This window comes from Ambystoma mexicanum, chromosome 12 (genome assembly GCF_040938575.1).
Source record: "Ambystoma mexicanum isolate Mex_15411 chromosome 12, UKY_AmexF1_1, whole genome shotgun sequence".
NCBI lineage: Eukaryota > Metazoa > Chordata > Amphibia > Caudata > Ambystomatidae > Ambystoma > Ambystoma mexicanum.
In genome coordinates, this window is record NC_090936.1 from 444,014,118 (window position 1) to 444,032,549 (window position 18,432).

Genomic DNA, 18,432 nt, shown 5'->3' on the forward strand with positions numbered 1-18,432 from the left:
TTTCTGTCTGTATTATTGATTGTTTTATCTCCATGTTATGGTATAAGCTTGACACCTTTTTAGCCATTGTTGCATCATTTATCAAATATGACGAAATCAAGTTTGTTCTCGGATTACATCTATTTAGAGATATTAATCAAAGGACCATTTTATAAATAAGTAATTCGAGAGGAAATGACCCACTTGCTGGTGGTGGGTGTGAATGATACTTCTGCACTCATTGCTGACCTTGCCAACATGTTTCCTCACGTTACTTCAGAACTGCCAGCTCTGTCATTGCTTTTGAAACACTCCTGCCTGAGGGTCACAAGATCCTCTCCAAGCCCAGGCCTAACTGGTCTGGAGGCGGAGTGGCATTCATCTTCCCCGACTGGATCACTGCTATTATCATTCCCACTCAATCCTACTCCTCCTTTGAATGCCTCGTCTGCAGGCTCAGCGTCTCTCCAAACCTATCACTGACGCTCGCCACCATCTACAGGACCCCTGGTACAGTCGCCCTCTTCCCCTCTGAGTGGTCGGACCTCACCTCTTCCCTTCTTGCCCCTAACTCCAAAATTCTTCTCCTCTGTGACTTCAATATTCACCTGGACTCTCCCGAGGCAGTCACTGTGCTCTTCCGCAGGCTCTGCAATGTTTGTTCCTTCACCATTCATCCCTCTGGTCCAACGCACTGTTCTGGACACACCTTGCATGCTCTCATCCTCACACATTCCTATCTCCAAGCCTCTCACTACACCTCTCTCCTGGTCTGACCAATCCCTCCTGTCTTCTCATCTGGATCTCTTTGGTTCCCCTGCTAAGCCTCTGCCTGATCTGCCTGTCTCCTTCTCTGTCATTTCACTGATGAAGCGAGTGTCAGTTGCTGCCCTTGCTGCCACCTGCATTCCCCCTCCCACTCCTGCAATGGACCTCCACACTGACTCTGTCCTTGCTAATTCTCACCTTTCTATCATCAATACCCTGGATATCCCTGCCCCTGTCATGAGGATTCGAAAGAAGCCTGTCTCCAAGCGCAACACCTGGTATGACTCTGACCTAGTCTCTCTGAAACACAAGTTCAGAGGGGCTGAGAGGAAGTGGCAGGCATCAGACAGATCCTCTGACAAACTGTTCTGTCACCAGCTCCAAAGGCAATGCAGGCTCTCCATTCGCTCGAAGAAGAGGGTTCACATCCAAGCCTGCATCTCAGGGCCACTAAAAACTCTGGTGAACTGTTTAAAACCTGCAAGGAACTCGCCAGTCCTTCTGCAGTGTTAACATCCTCCTGACATCCCTGACCCATTGTATGTCTCTGGCATCCCACTTCCTTTCCAAAACTCAAGACATTCTGTCCTCACTCTGCTCTTTCCCACTCCTACTTCCCTCCCTAGCTGCAGTTGCTCCCTTGACTCCCCTCTCCTCTTCCCTACCTCTCTCCTCCTTCTCTCCCATAGCACCGGATGAGGTCTCTAGACTAGTCCTCTCTATGAAAGTCTCCTCAAAACAGGTGCTCCCCTGCTGCTTCAGAACTATCAAGGAAAACATTGCCTCCCTTGCACCTTCCCTGGCTGATTTCTGTAACCACTCATTTTCCACTGGCTCCTTCCATCTTCCCCTCAAGCACTCCCTTCTGCATCTCCTCCTTAAAAAGTCATCTTCTGACCCCTCCTACCCTTCTAACTATCGCCCTATCTCCATCACCACCTTCCTGGGCAAACTCCTGAAGATGCTGGCCATCTCCCAACTGACCCAAAACACCAAATCTGTCGGCTGTCTCCACGACCACCAGTCTGGCTTCAGAGCTGCCAGAGACACAGAAACTGCTCTACTAAACACCTGTGATGACTTGCTCTCTAATCTTGATGCTAACTCTCCATCCGTTCTTATCCTCCTGGATCTTTCCTCTGCCTTCGGCGCAGTCAATCATACCATCCTGACATATCAGTTCTGTGACTCCCTGGGCATTACAGGCCTGTCACTGGACTGGGTGACATCCTTCCTCCCCAACCAATCTTCCAAGGTTCAACTGGGTTTTTTTCTCTCCTCCATCTCACTCTCCACTCGTGGCGTCCCTCAAGGCTCTATCCTCTCACTGTGGCTCTTCAACATCTACCTTGCCCCTCTGGCCTACCTGACCTTCTCCTTCTCTCCCCACTTCCAGTGTTATGCAGATGACACACAGCTCTCCTTCAAGCTTCCCTCTACTGCCTCCTCTGTCTTAAGCCAGATCTCCTTATGTTCCGGAAGCTCCTGAAGACCCTCCTTTTCTCCTCCTCCTTCACCCCCTCCTGCTAACACCTTCTTCTGCCTCTTTGACTGGCTGCGTGGTTCCCTCTGAGTACTACAGTGCCCCTGCACCCCCTGCCCAGTCCACATCCTTTCCCTGCACTTCCTGCATTCCCTAGCACTTGCCCTCTGGCCTGCCCTTAGCACTTGCCTCTTCACCCTTTTCCTTCCTGCCTTAGCACTTGTTTTACACAGACCAGAACTCCCCCCTTGCCTACTTCTTGTTCTGCACTTGCACCATCTGAATGTCACAAGGCCTAGTAGGACCATTATTGTATTTTTCCCCCTTGTCCCCCCCCCTCTTTTGTCTTGTGGCACCCTGAAGCACCTTATGTTGTATAGGTACCTTACAAATATCCAACAAATAAATAAATAAACTAAACCCAAGGGAATTTTCCTGCCTTCTTGTTGAGCCCAACACATTCCCATATTTCTGACTTCTTGTAAGATCTTAACAGGCTACCTATCTATTGAAGTATTTGCTTATAAGGAATTGGTATTGAAAAAAACAGATTATTTGGTCCAGCACAATTCATCTGGGTGTGAATTTGCACCAATTGATCAGTATTTGCCCCGCTCTGATTACATAGCTGTCAATTTACACCATCTGCCCTTTCTGATGACTCCACATCTATGAAATGCGGTCAAGCCATGCATCATGCATCAAATGAGTCTACACACATAAAACTATTACCTAGACCATGTGCACTGTAGTAGAGCCTTTTATTTATTCAGATAATTGACCCATATTCCACCCATCAAATATGAACAGCTTCATCCTTGCTGCCTTTAAGCTGTTTCTATCTACAGTGGATATACCGTTCTGTGCCACAAATGTGATCCCTTTATGCAGTACTATGTGCAAGTGTGGGTGTTGCCCTGCCTAAAGCGTGTTCATAAATGCATTTACATGCATTTAAATGCATTTATAATTGACAACTTAGTCCCATGTGTACAAGTGTCTGCAAACCAAAAATCAATCTATTCATTATTGTAGCAATGACACCCCAGCCGGGAGGCGTACATGGCCGGTAACGGCTCGCCATCCTGAGCTTATGAGAGGGAAAGGTGCGTAGTCCCCTTTCCATTTCCATGGCCGCGTTGGGAGGAGCACCGGGACCGGAGCACAAAGCTCCAGCCCAGTAGGTAAGTGAGGGGAGGGGAATAGGGAAAGGGTTCTGATGTAACTGGGCTTTTTTGAAGTTTTAAATTAAATTGAATGATGGTAGATCAACATCAAAAAATGTGTGGGGCTAATTCACAGACATTTTCCTATGCTCACTGCATGACATACGCATAGATCATATATTTTGGGTGGACACAGCCCACAGGCGCAGTCCCCCTGTCATATTTAGTTGGGATATGACAAGAAGAGTACATGAGGCATCTCCAGAAGGGGGAGGGCCAAACCTTCCCCCAGCCAAGGACCAGCCAAATTAACTAACAAAGGCTCAATGGATCCACCCTGTCATTTTGTTGGGCCCTGCATCTGGTGGCAGTGATAAACTTACAAATATAATGTACTTCCAACATGACTACATGGGGTCTGGTTGCAGAGGCTATCAATGGAGACAGGAAACCCCAGCAACCTTTCATATGCAACTATGTCAACCTGATGCCAGCTCCTGCCCTCAGTATCGATTGACAGTGAAAAGTCATGTCTGGGACTGCGTGTTTACAGTAGTCATCCCTGTAGGGGGACCCCCATTTAGAAGGTTCGAGTATGCGGTTTGGCGGAGCCATAAAGTCTGTTCTCATCCGCAGCTTCAAGGGATACCTGCCGCTGTAATCAGGAACAACAGAGAGCTCCATTAACTAGAGGGACCCTTTGATCCACAACAGACAGGAAGATGGGTGAGACTTAGTATTACATGTTTTCACCCCTTTACCTTTTCTGTTGCAAGGCACTCTGTTTATGCCCTCACGCATACAGCAAATTGTTGGTGGGGACCCAGGATTGGTTCATTAAAGGAAGGCTTATCCTACACCAATCCCTGTGGTCCATTTGGCTGTAAAAGAAGTCTGAGCCCCACTTTTGGCAGATCATCTGAAGGCTTCACAAGAAGCATAAAGTAGAGTTCATCATTCGACCATGGCTGAAGGTAGAGTATGCCTTACATCTTCTGCCAGTGAAGAAAGGCCAGGACCTTCAAGAGGGAAGCAAGATCCCTCCCAAAAACATCTCCCATGGAACAGAGGGCGATACTGAATCCAGAGGACCCTCCAGCAGCTCCAGGAGCAGTACCCAGCCCTGCTAGGCTCTGCAGCAAGCTTCCTAGGTGGGAAGTGCCAGAGAGTCTCTGAACACTAATCCAAGGACAAGGCAGCTGCGTGCAACACTCTCCTCAGCTTTGGGACGTACACCTTAAAGTATGACATAAGCCCAGTGAAGAAGCTAGGAAAGGTACCTCGATGAGCATGTACTGATGTCCACCTTAAAGGACATTTTCGAGCCAGTCAAGGCCCTCAAGCTGCAACCGACTGCACCACTGACTGTTTTTACGCCACAGTCGCTCAAGCCGTCCGAGATGCCTTGACCAGTGCTTCAGAAATGCTGACCAGCTGCCGTGTGGGCTAGCAAGCAGCCGTCCATCCAGCTTCACTCACTGAACTGCTTGTCGCCTGATACCCACAGCTGTCTCCCATCTTGAACTCTGTTGCAGAAGCTGCAAAGCGCCCTGAGACCGACTCGACCCTGTCGAGCACCAAGAATTCCTCCTGCACAAGGTACATTGTGGTTCTGTCCCTCTAGTCCTTTTCCAAAGGCCCCTAGTGGAATCTTATGACCCATTGCTCCCTTTGTGCTGAAACCAAGTATCCTTGAACTGTTGTGATTATCTACTATACCGACTACCCTCCTGACAGTATCCAGAGTGCCTCCCTTTCATTCTTTCAGACTGTCTGTCCTCTGCATTCCTTTACAGGGTGGATTGTATTCCGTACTGTGCTAGAACTGTCTGTTGTGATAATAATAAAGTGAATATCAAGGTGAGAATATGCATTTTGCTGCTAGCCTTGAAAATAAGAAAAGGACAGAATTTACAAATGTTATACTACTAATGCTTTAAATCACCAAACGGTTTCAATGGTTAGTTGAAAAAAGAAAACTATCAAAAATAAAATTGAATACATTTACTTATTGAAACATATCTTCTCTATTCACGCTATAGTACTGAATTCGTCACTGTCAAATAAAATATCGGAGACTCTCTTAAAATAGATTCCCCTCCATACCTTCCCAGTATAAAAGAAACACTAAGTAAATAAAAAACGTTGTCATTTACTGTTATTTGTCACATGTTTTGGTTTTAGCAGAAATATCTTTATTAAATAAATGCAAACAGTGCCCATGAAATGTTACTGACTGTGCCCACGCTACAACTAAGAGTACACGTTTCAAGTTACAAGCTACTAGCCAGGTATAACAAGTCCCTTGCCCCCTAAATTTTACACATGCACAAAGCACAGGATTATTGGCTCACCAGGAGTCCATTATCACTCACCATTGGCTAGTAGCGAGTGCACATGTTGAGCCGTGATACTGCTCCGTACAACTAATACAGAGACCCAGTACCATCTAAGCCTGCCTTTCAGAAAATATGTTCTAAAGTCTGGGCAAGCTAAGTTAACAAGGTATTTTTGCAATCCATATTTCCAACTTAAATTGCAATATATTTGTATGACAATTCCCTACAGACTTTTGTTGCATCCTGGTTGACTGATTGAAATGTTATGATTTCCATTCATTATTTCTGTATTTGTCAGTTGTGCTGTCTATGTATGGCCAGAAGTTCTTCATATTGCTTCTTTGATAGAGCCTCTGAATTTAGCAATAAAATCTGTAAGTCAAGACAGAATGATATTTTCTTATTTATATTGCGACCTCACATACCTAACATTATAGTCGTCTGCCATTTTCTACTGAGAGCTCACCTAGTATGGTATAGAACTCCTCTGTCTATAACATTCATCCCAGAGGGGTGAGCTGCGTTATGGTTCGCTTGTCATCTGGTGACAATCTCACATTGGCACCTAAAAGTATAGGATTGTTAGTGTTCAGAAGCACAACACATTGAGATGGTAAGTGCAGGAATCCAATGTTTCCATTGACTTGCATTTAGGTGAGTGATATTTTGGAGAGAGAAAGGAGGGAGAAAGTGCATGTCTATCCTCCTACCACAACTAGGGATGGTTGTAATGAATGGTCACCCCACCTCCTACAGTAGACAGCACCCCTTCCTTCTACGCACCTGCAAACTCTGAGCTAAACACAACCATACCTCGAATGCACCACAATCCACAAACACTTCACAACACCTGACATGAAAACAAACCGTACACAATCACACTTCAACACCACTTGACGGCTACCAACTGGAAATGCACCGATGTGTGCACTAGCACCTGGAGGGTTCCAAGTGTCAAATGGGATTACCGCAATAAATGATCTCACGCCCAAATAACCAGACAGAGTCAAGAATATGGCAAAATACAATGTTATTATCAATTCAATGAGGTAGGGAAACCTGGTGAACAAAAAGATTGTAACTCACACACTCTGTATGCATTTCGGTTACACAAAAGGTTTTATACCTCAACATACGTCAGCTATGATGTCCTCCTGCGTGGCTAACAGTAAAAACATACTGGGTGGAGGGATGGGTTAAGGGAAACGTATGCAAGTGTTAGTATCATCATTGAATGCTCTTATCTGGTAGGCACGCCTTGAACCACCGCTAAGTATGTAAACTATAGATAATAGCATAACAACAGTAGCGGATAGGCTAAGACAAGAAAGGACCATTTGTGGGAAAGGCAGAGTTTACAGACCTTGAATAGAGGAAAAGATGAGGGAGAAACTCAATGGGGGGGAAGGAAGCCACTGCAAGCCATTAAACCAAGGACAGGTCAAAAGCCAAGGTGCCCCAGGAGCACAGGAGTTTGATGCGGAAAAGGATCACTGAATGTATACCCTGACTAGACAGAACATGTGGCCACAGAGAAGACAGAGGAACAGAAAATGTTCTAGCCTTCAGCCAGGGAGGGAAAACCAATGGTGTAAATACTATACCTTATGGGCCCATGTCAAAACCACAGAAGATGTTCATATCCACCCTAATGAAACAAATAAAACATCTTAAATGAGAACCCCTCGTCTACATCATCTGATGGAGTAATAGGCAACCCATGCGGCTCTAATTCCAGAGAGCTTAGCAAAATGCAAAGAATTCCAAAAAGATGCGCCCACACTCAGGAAAGAATCATCCCGCGCCAATCTATCTGCAGTTTACCGAGAATGGGAAGAAGGGGTTGACTTTCCGAAAGGGGATGAGAGTTGCTTGGGGGCTACTATGTGTGAGCAGTCGGGCCCAGCTCACCAACGTATTCACAACGAACATCCAATCAGGCTTTCCAAATGACCAGCACACGCGTAGATCATCGCTGCTGAAATGGCCTACATGTAAATGGTTCTCATGGGTATTTATTGTGTATATTCTTGAAGCCTGACTGGAGTTGACTATTTGATGAGTCAACAAACCTAGCCCCTGTTGGGAGGGCACTAAATTTGGATGCAGGTATGTTGAGTCCTGGAAGGCCGGCCGATATCACGTATCTGTCTTCCATAGGTGGGGAGTTCTCTTTGCAGAGTAGCCGCAGCACTATCTGTGAGCCAATTTTATAGTGACGTAGGATATTAAACTGAATAATTGCTCTCCAAAGTACCCTGGTAACACTCCAATCAGCATTGGCTGAGCAACGCTCAGCTGCGTGAGTTGACCAGATGTTGAGGAACTCATGGGGTATCGTGACGCATTTCTCTACAGAAACGTTCCACCACCCTACAGCACATATGGGCCTCATTACGAGTTGGGTGGTATTCCGGCAGTAAATCCGCCAGAATCGTCCTATACGAATTACTGTTACCGCTACTTGGTCCGGCGGAATTTCCGCTGGATTACAAGTGGTGGTAGCAGTGTAAATCCTCATTTATTTTGAGACCATTGGACGCAATGGGGATTTTTTTTGATGGAATTACCACGGCATAATTCTGCCGATTCTGATGATTTTTTGGCAGTGAGTCACAGGATTTATCTCCAGGATTTTCCTGGAGGCAAATCCTCCACTCCAGGCCCGCACTCTTAATTTGGCATAGTGGTAAAGTTGGCGGTTACAGAGTTACCACCAACATTACCACTTACCGCCAAACTCATAATGAGGCCGATAGTGCTTTGAGCATATCCCAGCTTGATGTAATATAGAAGAAGGTTGCACTGATTGATTAGCAATGATTTTCCTTTGTGCTTTTGACACAATCGATGAACTCATGTAACCAGCTCTCTACCTTTGTCTCCTATCCTTCCTTCCTGCCACTCCACCCGCCACCCCTCTAGAGAGTTTTCTAAGGAGAGGGAGAAGGCCAAAGCCCGGGGAGATTTCCAGAAACTAAGAGAGAAACAGCAGCTGGAGGAAGATCTAAAGGGATATTTGGACTGGATAACCCAGGCCGAAGACATCGACCCGGAGAACGAGGACGAAGGCTTGGATGACGATAAACCCCGAAACAGTGAGCTCTAATTCTTTACCACTTTTAAAACATGCTCTGTTCTTATTCTGTACAAGAGGAAGACACTGTACACCTTGCAGAGGGTTGCAAAGGCATACCTCGGTAGAACTGTACTGCTGAACTGATGGTGTTGATTAAAAAGTAGCTGTGCACTGTACATATTGAACATTTGCCAATAGGATGCCAAATGGCACCCATCATATAAAAGTGGTAGACCAATGAAGGGCTTTTGAAGGATCCTGCTTTGATTCTTTTATCCCTAGCAAAACTTTGTTTTAGTTCGACATGTTGATATTGGAGGTACTCAAAGCTCACTATATTAACCCCTTAAGTGCCAAGGACGAGTATGCTTGTCCTTTTTGCATAGACTTGCATAATAGCCTAGTGCATGTAGTCTCAGCTCCAAACCGAAGGACACCGTGTCAGGGTTACTGCACGTGCACACCAATTGGGTACCCAGTAGATGTGCAGTATACACACTTTCTTCACTTGCCCAGAGTGAAATGACCCAGATATTTTCTGCAGAATCTTGAACTTCCCATTCAGTGTTAAAGTGCTAGAGTGGACATTTCCTGGAAGTGAGCTTCTGGTCATGTCTCTTCCGGGCCTGGGGGGCACATCTGTTTTTGCTGATGTAAGTGAACAATTACTCACTTTGTTGTTTGGGAGAAGCAAACATTGCTCATTCTGTGAGGCCTGTCAGCTTCCCTTGAAAGGTAGATCATGAGGTTCTTTGCGATTGGTGGAGTTTGGACCCCCAGGTGTGAACGTGGATGAGTGCCTTATCTTCAGAGTAGAGAGCACAGGTAATGATGATGAGAGAATGTAAAAGGGACACAGTCGAGGTGAAATGTGTGTGTTCAGGAGGCATGGGTTGGGGTACAGGGAGCAACCCTCTTTCCGGCCCTGTCCCCAACACATTTGCCCCTATTTTCAGAAGCCAGGATCTCTGGGATTAACAACACCCAAGCAAGCACTTGGCATAAACATCCTCTGACCAAATGGCATAAAAATACCCTCTAGGTAAGGGCCGGGGGCCGAGAGGTGGTGTTTGATGGGCAGTTTTCACATCCCCCAAATCAATGGTCCAGTAAAAGCAGTCCATGTGTATCTCACCAGGCTTGCCAGAAACCTCCTCTTCCCCCAGCACTGACACACATGGCAGTATTACACATTACACGGCCATGGTTAGCCAGGCGGTAGACAGCCTTTATAGAACACTCACTGTACAATGGGAACAGCCATAGCCACCGGCAGTCTCTGTCCTCAGCATGAAATGAACCAGAGCAGCCAGAACTGCGTCAACCATGCCCCTGCCATATGCGCTGTCCATGTTGAACGAACATTACAGGTCTAGGTCTAATGGTGCGTGGGAGAGATCTGCCCCATTTTAGACCCGCTTTGTGCTTTTCTAAAATGAGGCAGATTCTGTTGAAGGATCAGTGGTCCTTGCGGAGAACTGCAGAATGTGGTATTAAGGGAGCCTGTGGGTCCATTGAGCCGAACGATGCTCGGTGTTAAAACACACCAACCAGGCTATCCTTCCATAGTACCTAACCAAGCCATATTAAGATGAGCCTTTCAATCCTATGCCCACATGGCAAAGTTAGACTTTCAAGGGTATTCCTATATTGACATTGTAAAGTAGCTATTCTCATAGCAGATCTTATATATGCCTATGTTTCAGCTTGACAGCACACTAAATGGTGAGCGCCAGAGAGCCTTTCAGCACATCCACCCTGAATCTGTACAAGCATCCTTTGAATGTGATGAATTGGAGAGGGAATGCATGTTTGTTGGGTACTGTGTTAACCTGAGAATTTTACAATTTGGTGGGCCAATGAGCCCAGCATGAAACACAACTGCCTGCCATTAACAGTGACGACACGTGCTTATGATAAACAACATTATGCTAGATGCTAGATCTAGCAGAATTATGCTAAATTAGGATGATCCACACAGTCAATAACCTATGATCCCCCTAATTGTAAAAACTGTGCAAAAGACACGCCCGTATTTCCCAGTCCTGTCGCCTTAGGTTATGGAATGGCCATCGTAGACATTGTCAAGACTGGCAACCAGCGGTTTGGCAAAGTCGCCTCACTTCTGTGCAAGGACCTCCACAGTGGACACAGCCAATTGTGGCTCTCGTCCTGGCATTTTAGTCTATCTCCTTTCTGCTAGATTCCCCTTTGTTGGTGAGTTTTAGATCGCCACCATAAAAACCGTTAATGAAATGTCATCAGGGGAAGTTAGCCCCAAGAGTCGTAGGTGTAAAGGTTTTGTGAATGGTGCAGCTCACTGTAGGCAAAGCGATCGCGATGCCATCTTGCTTTCATGATCCAGTGTGGGTTTCTTGCCCAGGCCGGCTATGTTATTACACTATGAGTAATCCCTTTACAATATAGGATGAAGGGGTAAACATTAGGACAATTGAAAGGGACTCTCATAATTATCTTGAAAACATTGATCAAAAGCATGGAAGCATGGCATGTGGTTTTGCCGTTGTCTTTGAATTTGTAAGGGACTACTCCGGAGATATGCTGTGAGGAATTCGACCAGCCACATGGTGGTTGTGCACGCCACTGGGCTTTTTTGAAATTTTAAATGAAATTGAATGATGATAGATCAACCTCCGGAAAATGTGTGGGGCTAATCCGCACACATTTACCTATGCTCACTGCACGACATATACATAGACCTGTGTACTCTGGGTTGACACAGCCTACAGGCACCGTCCCACCTGTCATATTTAGTTCGATTTGACAGCCAAGAATACATCGAGGCATCTCAGAAGGGGGAAGGCAAAACCTTGACTCCTGCCATGGCCAGCCTATTTAACAAAGACTCCATGGATCTGCCCTGTCCTTTGTTAGCTCTGCTGGTGGTAACTTTGCGTACATTTTCAGAGTTAATTCAAGCAGGCCCACGGGAGACCTGGTTGCAGGACTAACAAAGGACAAGAAAACCCCAACAACCTTTGAAACGCACTGTGTCAACCTGAAGCCAGCTCATGCCTCTCAGTATCAAGGGAAGTGACCTTTCATGTCTGGGATTATGTGTTTACAGCCGGTAACCCCCGCAGGGGTCCCATTCAGAAGGTATGAGTATGTTGATTGACAGAGACAGAACATTTGTTCTTGCCGCAGCTTCAAGGGGGACCTGCCTCTTTAATCAGGAACCTCAGAGAGCTCCATTATCTAGAGGGTGGGACTTAGTATTACATATGTTCACCTCTTTACCTTTTATGTTGCAAATCTCTCTGGTTATGACATCATGCTTACAGGAGATTGCTGGTGGGGATCCAGGATTGCTTCATTGAGGTATTCATAGCCTACACCAATCACTGGGTCCCATTTGGATTTAAAAGAGGGCTGGGTCCTCTTTTGGGCAGATCATCTGAAGTGAAGACTTTGCAGGGAGTAACAAGAAGAACTCATTTGGACCCTGGCTGTAGGTACAGCCTGCCTTACAGCTTCCGCCAGTGAAAGAGGGCCCGGATTTCCAAATTCATGCACGCTGAACACATAACGAGTCACTAGCACTGACGCCACCCCTATCCTTCTCAGCACCCATTCACGTTCCTGAAGTACATGTGTAGCTTTTTCTAGCTGAGCCTGGCCAGCCATGCTCAGCCTTTTCGGCCAAATGCACACGTGCATCATAATTGTGCCCCAAGACCTCCAGCACTCCAGACTTCGGTCCTCCGAAGGCGTTTCCACTATCAGTGCATTAAAACTATAATAATGGTAAAATTGGCGCTATACAAACTACAATGCAATAAAGGCACATCTCTAGGAAGGTGAAAGCTTCCCTTGGATTTAATACAAGGGTTGTCTGTGCAGCAGATTTAGAAACCATGCTCTGCACACTGGTGTTAGTATATTAGACACTGGTTGGAGTAGCTTCCCTTAGCTCCATTGAAACAAACACATCATTTTACAGGGCCTCAACTGTTAAATGATGATGATAGGTTATTTATAACGCCCTTAAGTGCGGACCTGGGGATCGAACCCGTGGTGCTCGGTGTCGTCTTGCTTCCAAGGCGAGCACGTTGCCCCAGAGCTATCCTCCCAAGACACTATTCACTTATTCTGCCTGTGCAGACTATTTATCGCCTCCGAATTTCAAGGGCTCTGAGGGACTGTTGTTTTTTCCCCATGTGCCCCCCCCCCCCCTCCGTGAATGCTTTCAAACACTTTTCTGTGAATAGGCACTATATAAATAAACATTACCACACCATACCATGCCGTCACTCCACCTAATGAACTGGAGCATGAGCGGGGATAAAGCTTGCCTGGGGGAACCCATACGTGGGCTCCCTGCTCACTGTGCTCAGAGAGGCACAGCTTCACCTCACTGATGAGGCCCAACAAGGCTGAAACACATGTTTGGGGTTGCTGTTGGTGCTCTTGTTCACAGGAACATTGCCTAGCATTTCGGTGCTGGACTGCCCATGTGGGCGGGACAAAGACTGATATGCAAATGGATATTTCCCATCTGTGAAAGGTACAGTGAGCAAAAAGCAGATGGCTGCGAACTCTCAAAGTGGTTAAAAACCACTGAACAGGTTATCATGCGATGTTCTTTTGAGAGAGGGGCGCCTGCTACCTTTTTTGCACCCCTGCATAGGTCAGTGCCCCACTTGGGCCACCCAAGTCAAAAGAGTTTGGGGACACGGCACTGGCTGTCTAGCAAACGCACCTCGATTCATTGGATTGGCCCATATGTGCCTTAATCGCCCAGATATTTAGAGAATCACAACATGTGAAACCCCTAAAAATTCATTGATTCTGAGTTCTGCCGAATAAGTTCACCCACCGCCAGTAAATGACATTGAATCCCACTGTGTGGCATCAGATAAGAAGTGAAGAGGGGTAAAGGTTTATTTAAAACTCTAACACTCTCATTATGTAAAGAATCTCATTTAGTCGTTATCCTTTTTATTGTAGCCTGTGCTGTCTCTGCCACCAGGAACCCAGGCGGATGTGCAGGTATGGGCCTTTTTAGACTCTTGTATAGTAGGGCTTTGAAAATGCGACTGTCACCCCAGGGGCCTACAACTGAAATATCATTGGATTAAAAACTAAAAATGGATTCTGTATTTTTTTTTAAAAAATCAATATTTGCCATTATGAGTTCTGTAAATGGGACTGCCTCCGGAACACATTAATGTCAGGCTAATTTATTCTGTGTCAGTGTGATTTGTAGGGCCGTTGGTTTAAAAAAAAAATACAAGCGTACTAAGGCGGCGTTGGAAAGAGTTCCCATCTCCCTTTTCCGCGTCCACTTCCACCAATACCGTGGCGATTCATCCTTCAGGGATCATTCTGAACATCTTTCCTGACACCAGTTCTGTCCCTGATGGCTGTACGGGTCGGCAATCATATTAATAATACCTTCTGTTTCACACAGTGCTAAGATCTCAAAGAGTTGGACATGTGGTTTAAATTAAAAAAGTCAGTTGACCTTGACAGATAAATTACCTCCAGGATTCGAGACTGTGGCCACCATTGTGGCCATCTAAGTTCACACATATATATGATGTTCTGCCACAATGGGGGTAGTATAATTAAGGTTACATCAAACTTAACATAGGAAAATGCTAACATGCTTCCCTCTGTACCAATTCTTCTCATGAATGAAGGTGCATTACATTTGGCAGGCCACTGCTCTGTCCAAATCTGAGCACTCATGCCAAATGGATCTGCGCGTCATCAACTCTTCTACAGAAAGTGATTGAGGAGAGCTTTTCATATAAGCTAGAATATGCACTATTTAGAATACAACCTAAGGCTGAAGTAGGGCATGGCCATACTCAACATTTTCATTTTTTAGAGCCAATATTTAGGGGCAATGTTGACATCTCTGGATATGCTCAGAAGGACGAACAAAATTAAAATATACTGCAAAACACTAAAAATCATCGGCAGCCCCAAGACAGAGACCTATTCAGTCAAGCAACACAGGCTCAGCGGGACAAACAATAAATGAAAACTATGGGCCTCATTACGAGGTTGGAGGTAAACTTGCAGGTTTTACCGGCAAGGCTACCTCCAAACCGACATGAAAATCCGGCACCCGCGAATGGGCAATTACCGGAGTATTCTGGCCCCGCCGGACCCGGTAATTGCCCTTTCGCGGGTGCTGGTGCCAGTATATCCCCATTCCCATTTGAGCCACATAGGGCTCAAATGGGAATGAGAATGCCTGTAGCACCGGCACAGTTTGTAACGGGGCCGGTGCTACGGGCTTCCTGTGCACGCATGTGCCTTTCATTCCCCAGGGAAGATCTGGCGGAATGAAAGGCACCAGCGAGCACAACTCAGATTTTGCCGGTCCGGATACAACGGTACCAGTAAGCTTACCGGTACCGTTGTATCCAGACCGGCACCCTTGCAATGAAGCCCAATGTTGCAAAAATATTCCACAAAATACACAAGATGATCTGCCACACTAAACACTTGCTATGGCCGCTGCACATGCACAACAGGTCAGAGGGACACCATTACATGAAAAATGTTCCACAGAAGGACAGATACTGTGCAGAATGCACAGGATCATTTGCCATAGCAAACGAGAAGGAGGGCCACCATAAAAGCACAGTAGGAATGAAATGACAAATATACTGCGGAATAAGACATATTCTGCGAAAGCACACGATTATCTACCATACCAAACATCCAGGAGGGCCAATGGACATGTCCAGTAGGGTTGAAGGAGCACACTGATATAAAAGTATTCAAGAAAAGGAAAAAAGACTGAGAATGAGACTGCGCCCAGTTTTAAGAAAATAATATTTAATGCATTGGGGTGCCCTTTGTGATGACACGTGTTTCGGTCCCTTAATAGACCTTTCACAAATCAGGGCTCTTATTCTTTGAACTGTCCCTATTATTTTAGCTTTTGCAGAGAATATCCGCTTCCATTAACGGGTACGATCCCTCAAACTGCATGAATTGCGTATAATCGCGCGCCCGCGAAAAAGAATAAGAGCCCTGATTTGAGAAAGGTCTATTAAGGGACCGAAACACGTGACATCACAAAGGGCACCTCAACGCATTAAATATTATTTTCTTAAAACTGGGCACAGTCTCATTCTCTGTCTTTTTTCCTTTTCTTGAATAATTTTTGAGCAATTTTTTTCTTGGCTTTACCACTAACCGTCTGAGACGCGACCTTACAGAAAAACCTTGGAAAGCAAACATTTGTCTATTTTATATAATTTGAAGTGAAACTAAAATGTCGTCTTGTTAGACCTGACCGACCTAGCCAAGAATTCTTAAACTTCCTGATATAAAAGTATACAATAGGATGAAAAATATTCCAAAAACTACACAGATGATCTAATTAACCTAACAACCAGTAGGACCGCCATACATGCCCAGTAGAGTCAGAGAGACAAAATGAAACTAAAAATATTATGTAGTTGCTTTCGGATGACCTCTACTTACCCTATAGCAAACCCTAGTTTCTCCTAATCTCATTGGCCTTTTAAAGATGGCATCCTTGATTCAAATATTTACCATGCCTCTCCAGCGATATATACAGACTATTCCAAACTAATGACCCACCTGGGCAAGGTCAGCAGAAACCAATCCAAACTAGTCAAATTCCCTGAATCTATCCAGGAATGAATGATGGAACTGCAGCCTCGGCCTAAAAGCTAAACTCATACCATGCGGCTCAAATTGTGTCACACATATGCCCCTCATTTGGCTATCTTTTCTGGATCGTAGCCCACCCCAGGGGGCAAATACCTGAAAGCTCGGGAGAAGCTTTGATTCCGACCAATCCTTCATATCTCGGATCACAGCAGTACCCAGCAAACACCATTAACAATTACACTTACTCAAAATAAATCGTACCAGTCCTTGATTTTCCACATGAACTGGAAGCTCTCCATGCATTTGTGCTAGAAAAACATTGATTACTCTGACAGCATTCACACTGGTCTACTTATGGATGACTGTGTAAAACGACACCTGATCCATAAGAGAGCAGGTTTGCCCTAGACTTCAAACCAAGATCACATTGCCCAGGCCTTAAAGCATTACACTCCCCACCCTCCCCTGGCCCCTCCAGCATAGTGCAGCCTTTTGAACTCTTTGCATCAACTGAAGAGCCTACTGGGGCATCTGTCCTACATCTTCAAAAGGATCTCACATTGTGCCCCCCAAAAAACATCTGCTCTGCATCTCTGAACCTATGGAGCCTGTCTATGTATGGGACGAAAAGCTAAAGTGGCAAAGGATTGTATATAAAGGACCTGCACCGTGAAGCTCACGCTGGGACCGAGCACTTAAAATACAGAAAGGCATTGAAAACAATGTTACTCCGCTAGCCTTCAAAGCCTGGTGGGCCTTTACCAAACTCAATCATTAACCTTTTTTTGGGGTGTTGCAATGCGTGGAATGCAACATTATGTGAGGAAGGCATGGTATCAGGAGAGATGACATAGACAACAGATGTACGGTTTCAAACAAAACTGTATTAATGATCAGGAGGGTGTAGCACCTAACTTGCTGTATGCTATGGTGGGATTTTCCCTACCTAAAGAAAGTAAGGAAAGTCTGTGTTTGCAAGTACAACACTGAGAATGCGTCTCTGTCAAAACCTATGCTTGCCCTCACAACTATAACTAAACATGGTGGGGGGATCGTCTCATCACAATATAAGTGTTCAAAAGTAAAGGTTAAGCTAATTTCAGCTTGAGTTCTTCTTGATTTCCCTATTTCAAGTTCAATACAGTTCCAATAGAGATTCACTTCAATAGTGTTTGGTCAAGTTCTGGAATTACCTTCCCCAAGTTCAAATGGATCACAGTACACACAAAACTGAGGCCCTGGAACTCCCTTCCTCAAGACAGCGTTCTCCAGTTGTTTGATTCTCAGGGTTCCCTTCTCCAAGACTTTAAATAACACTCACGCTGGTTTCATCTACTCAAAGTTCAAAAAGAAAACAATGGGTCCCTTTGACCCACCTTTAGGTTTGCTTCAGCAATTGTTTCACACGTCTTTGCAGCTTTATCACCATTCAGGGTTTCCTGGTCTAGCCGCAGTTGTCAGCCCACATGCTCCACCCATCACAGGTCACGCAACCGCTAACCCTATACTTTATCTTTATCTTGATGCTTAGTGCTTGTAACTTTCACATTAGAAGACTTTCTGGCCTAGGCACAGTTGTCAGACCGCACAGTTCACCCATCACAGGTTGCGCAATCATTCATCTATCCAAAGCTGTTGCTTAGTGATAGTCAAAATAACTCTTCAATTTCAACATAGATCTTTAGTTCTGTTCATATTGCGTTTTACTGGCAGTGCGTCATTTGATATGTCTATTTGACTTAAAGTGCTCATTTACCATTAAGCACATTGTAGTTTGCTATCCAATATATGCAGCATTGACTTGTGCTTACTCAAATAGCACCTTTCTTTCTGTTTGTTATTCAATAGATGTAGCATTTACTTGTGCTCACTCAAATAACACATTTCTTTCAGTTAGGCATTCCATAAATGCAGTGTTTACTTGTGTTCATGGACCGTTACTTATTTCCAGTCCCTTCAGAACGCTCCAGTTTCCCCAGTGTCTTCTGACAC

The 18,432-nt window shown here is 45.3% G+C and overlaps 1 protein-coding gene across 8 annotated transcripts in view; it reads left to right on the top strand.

Moving 5' to 3' along the window:
• The window catches only part of CACNA1C (calcium voltage-gated channel subunit alpha1 C), a 2,322,072-nt gene that overhangs the window by 905,280 nt on the left and 1,398,360 nt on the right, over positions 1–18,432 (top strand). For all 8 annotated transcript variants that reach the window (XM_069628642.1, XM_069628646.1, XM_069628641.1 and 5 more), the window contains exon 9: positions 8,661–8,833. In XM_069628642.1, the coding sequence (XP_069484743.1) occupies positions 8,661–8,833 (173 nt within the window). The remainder of the gene's footprint in view (positions 1–8,660; positions 8,834–18,432) is intronic.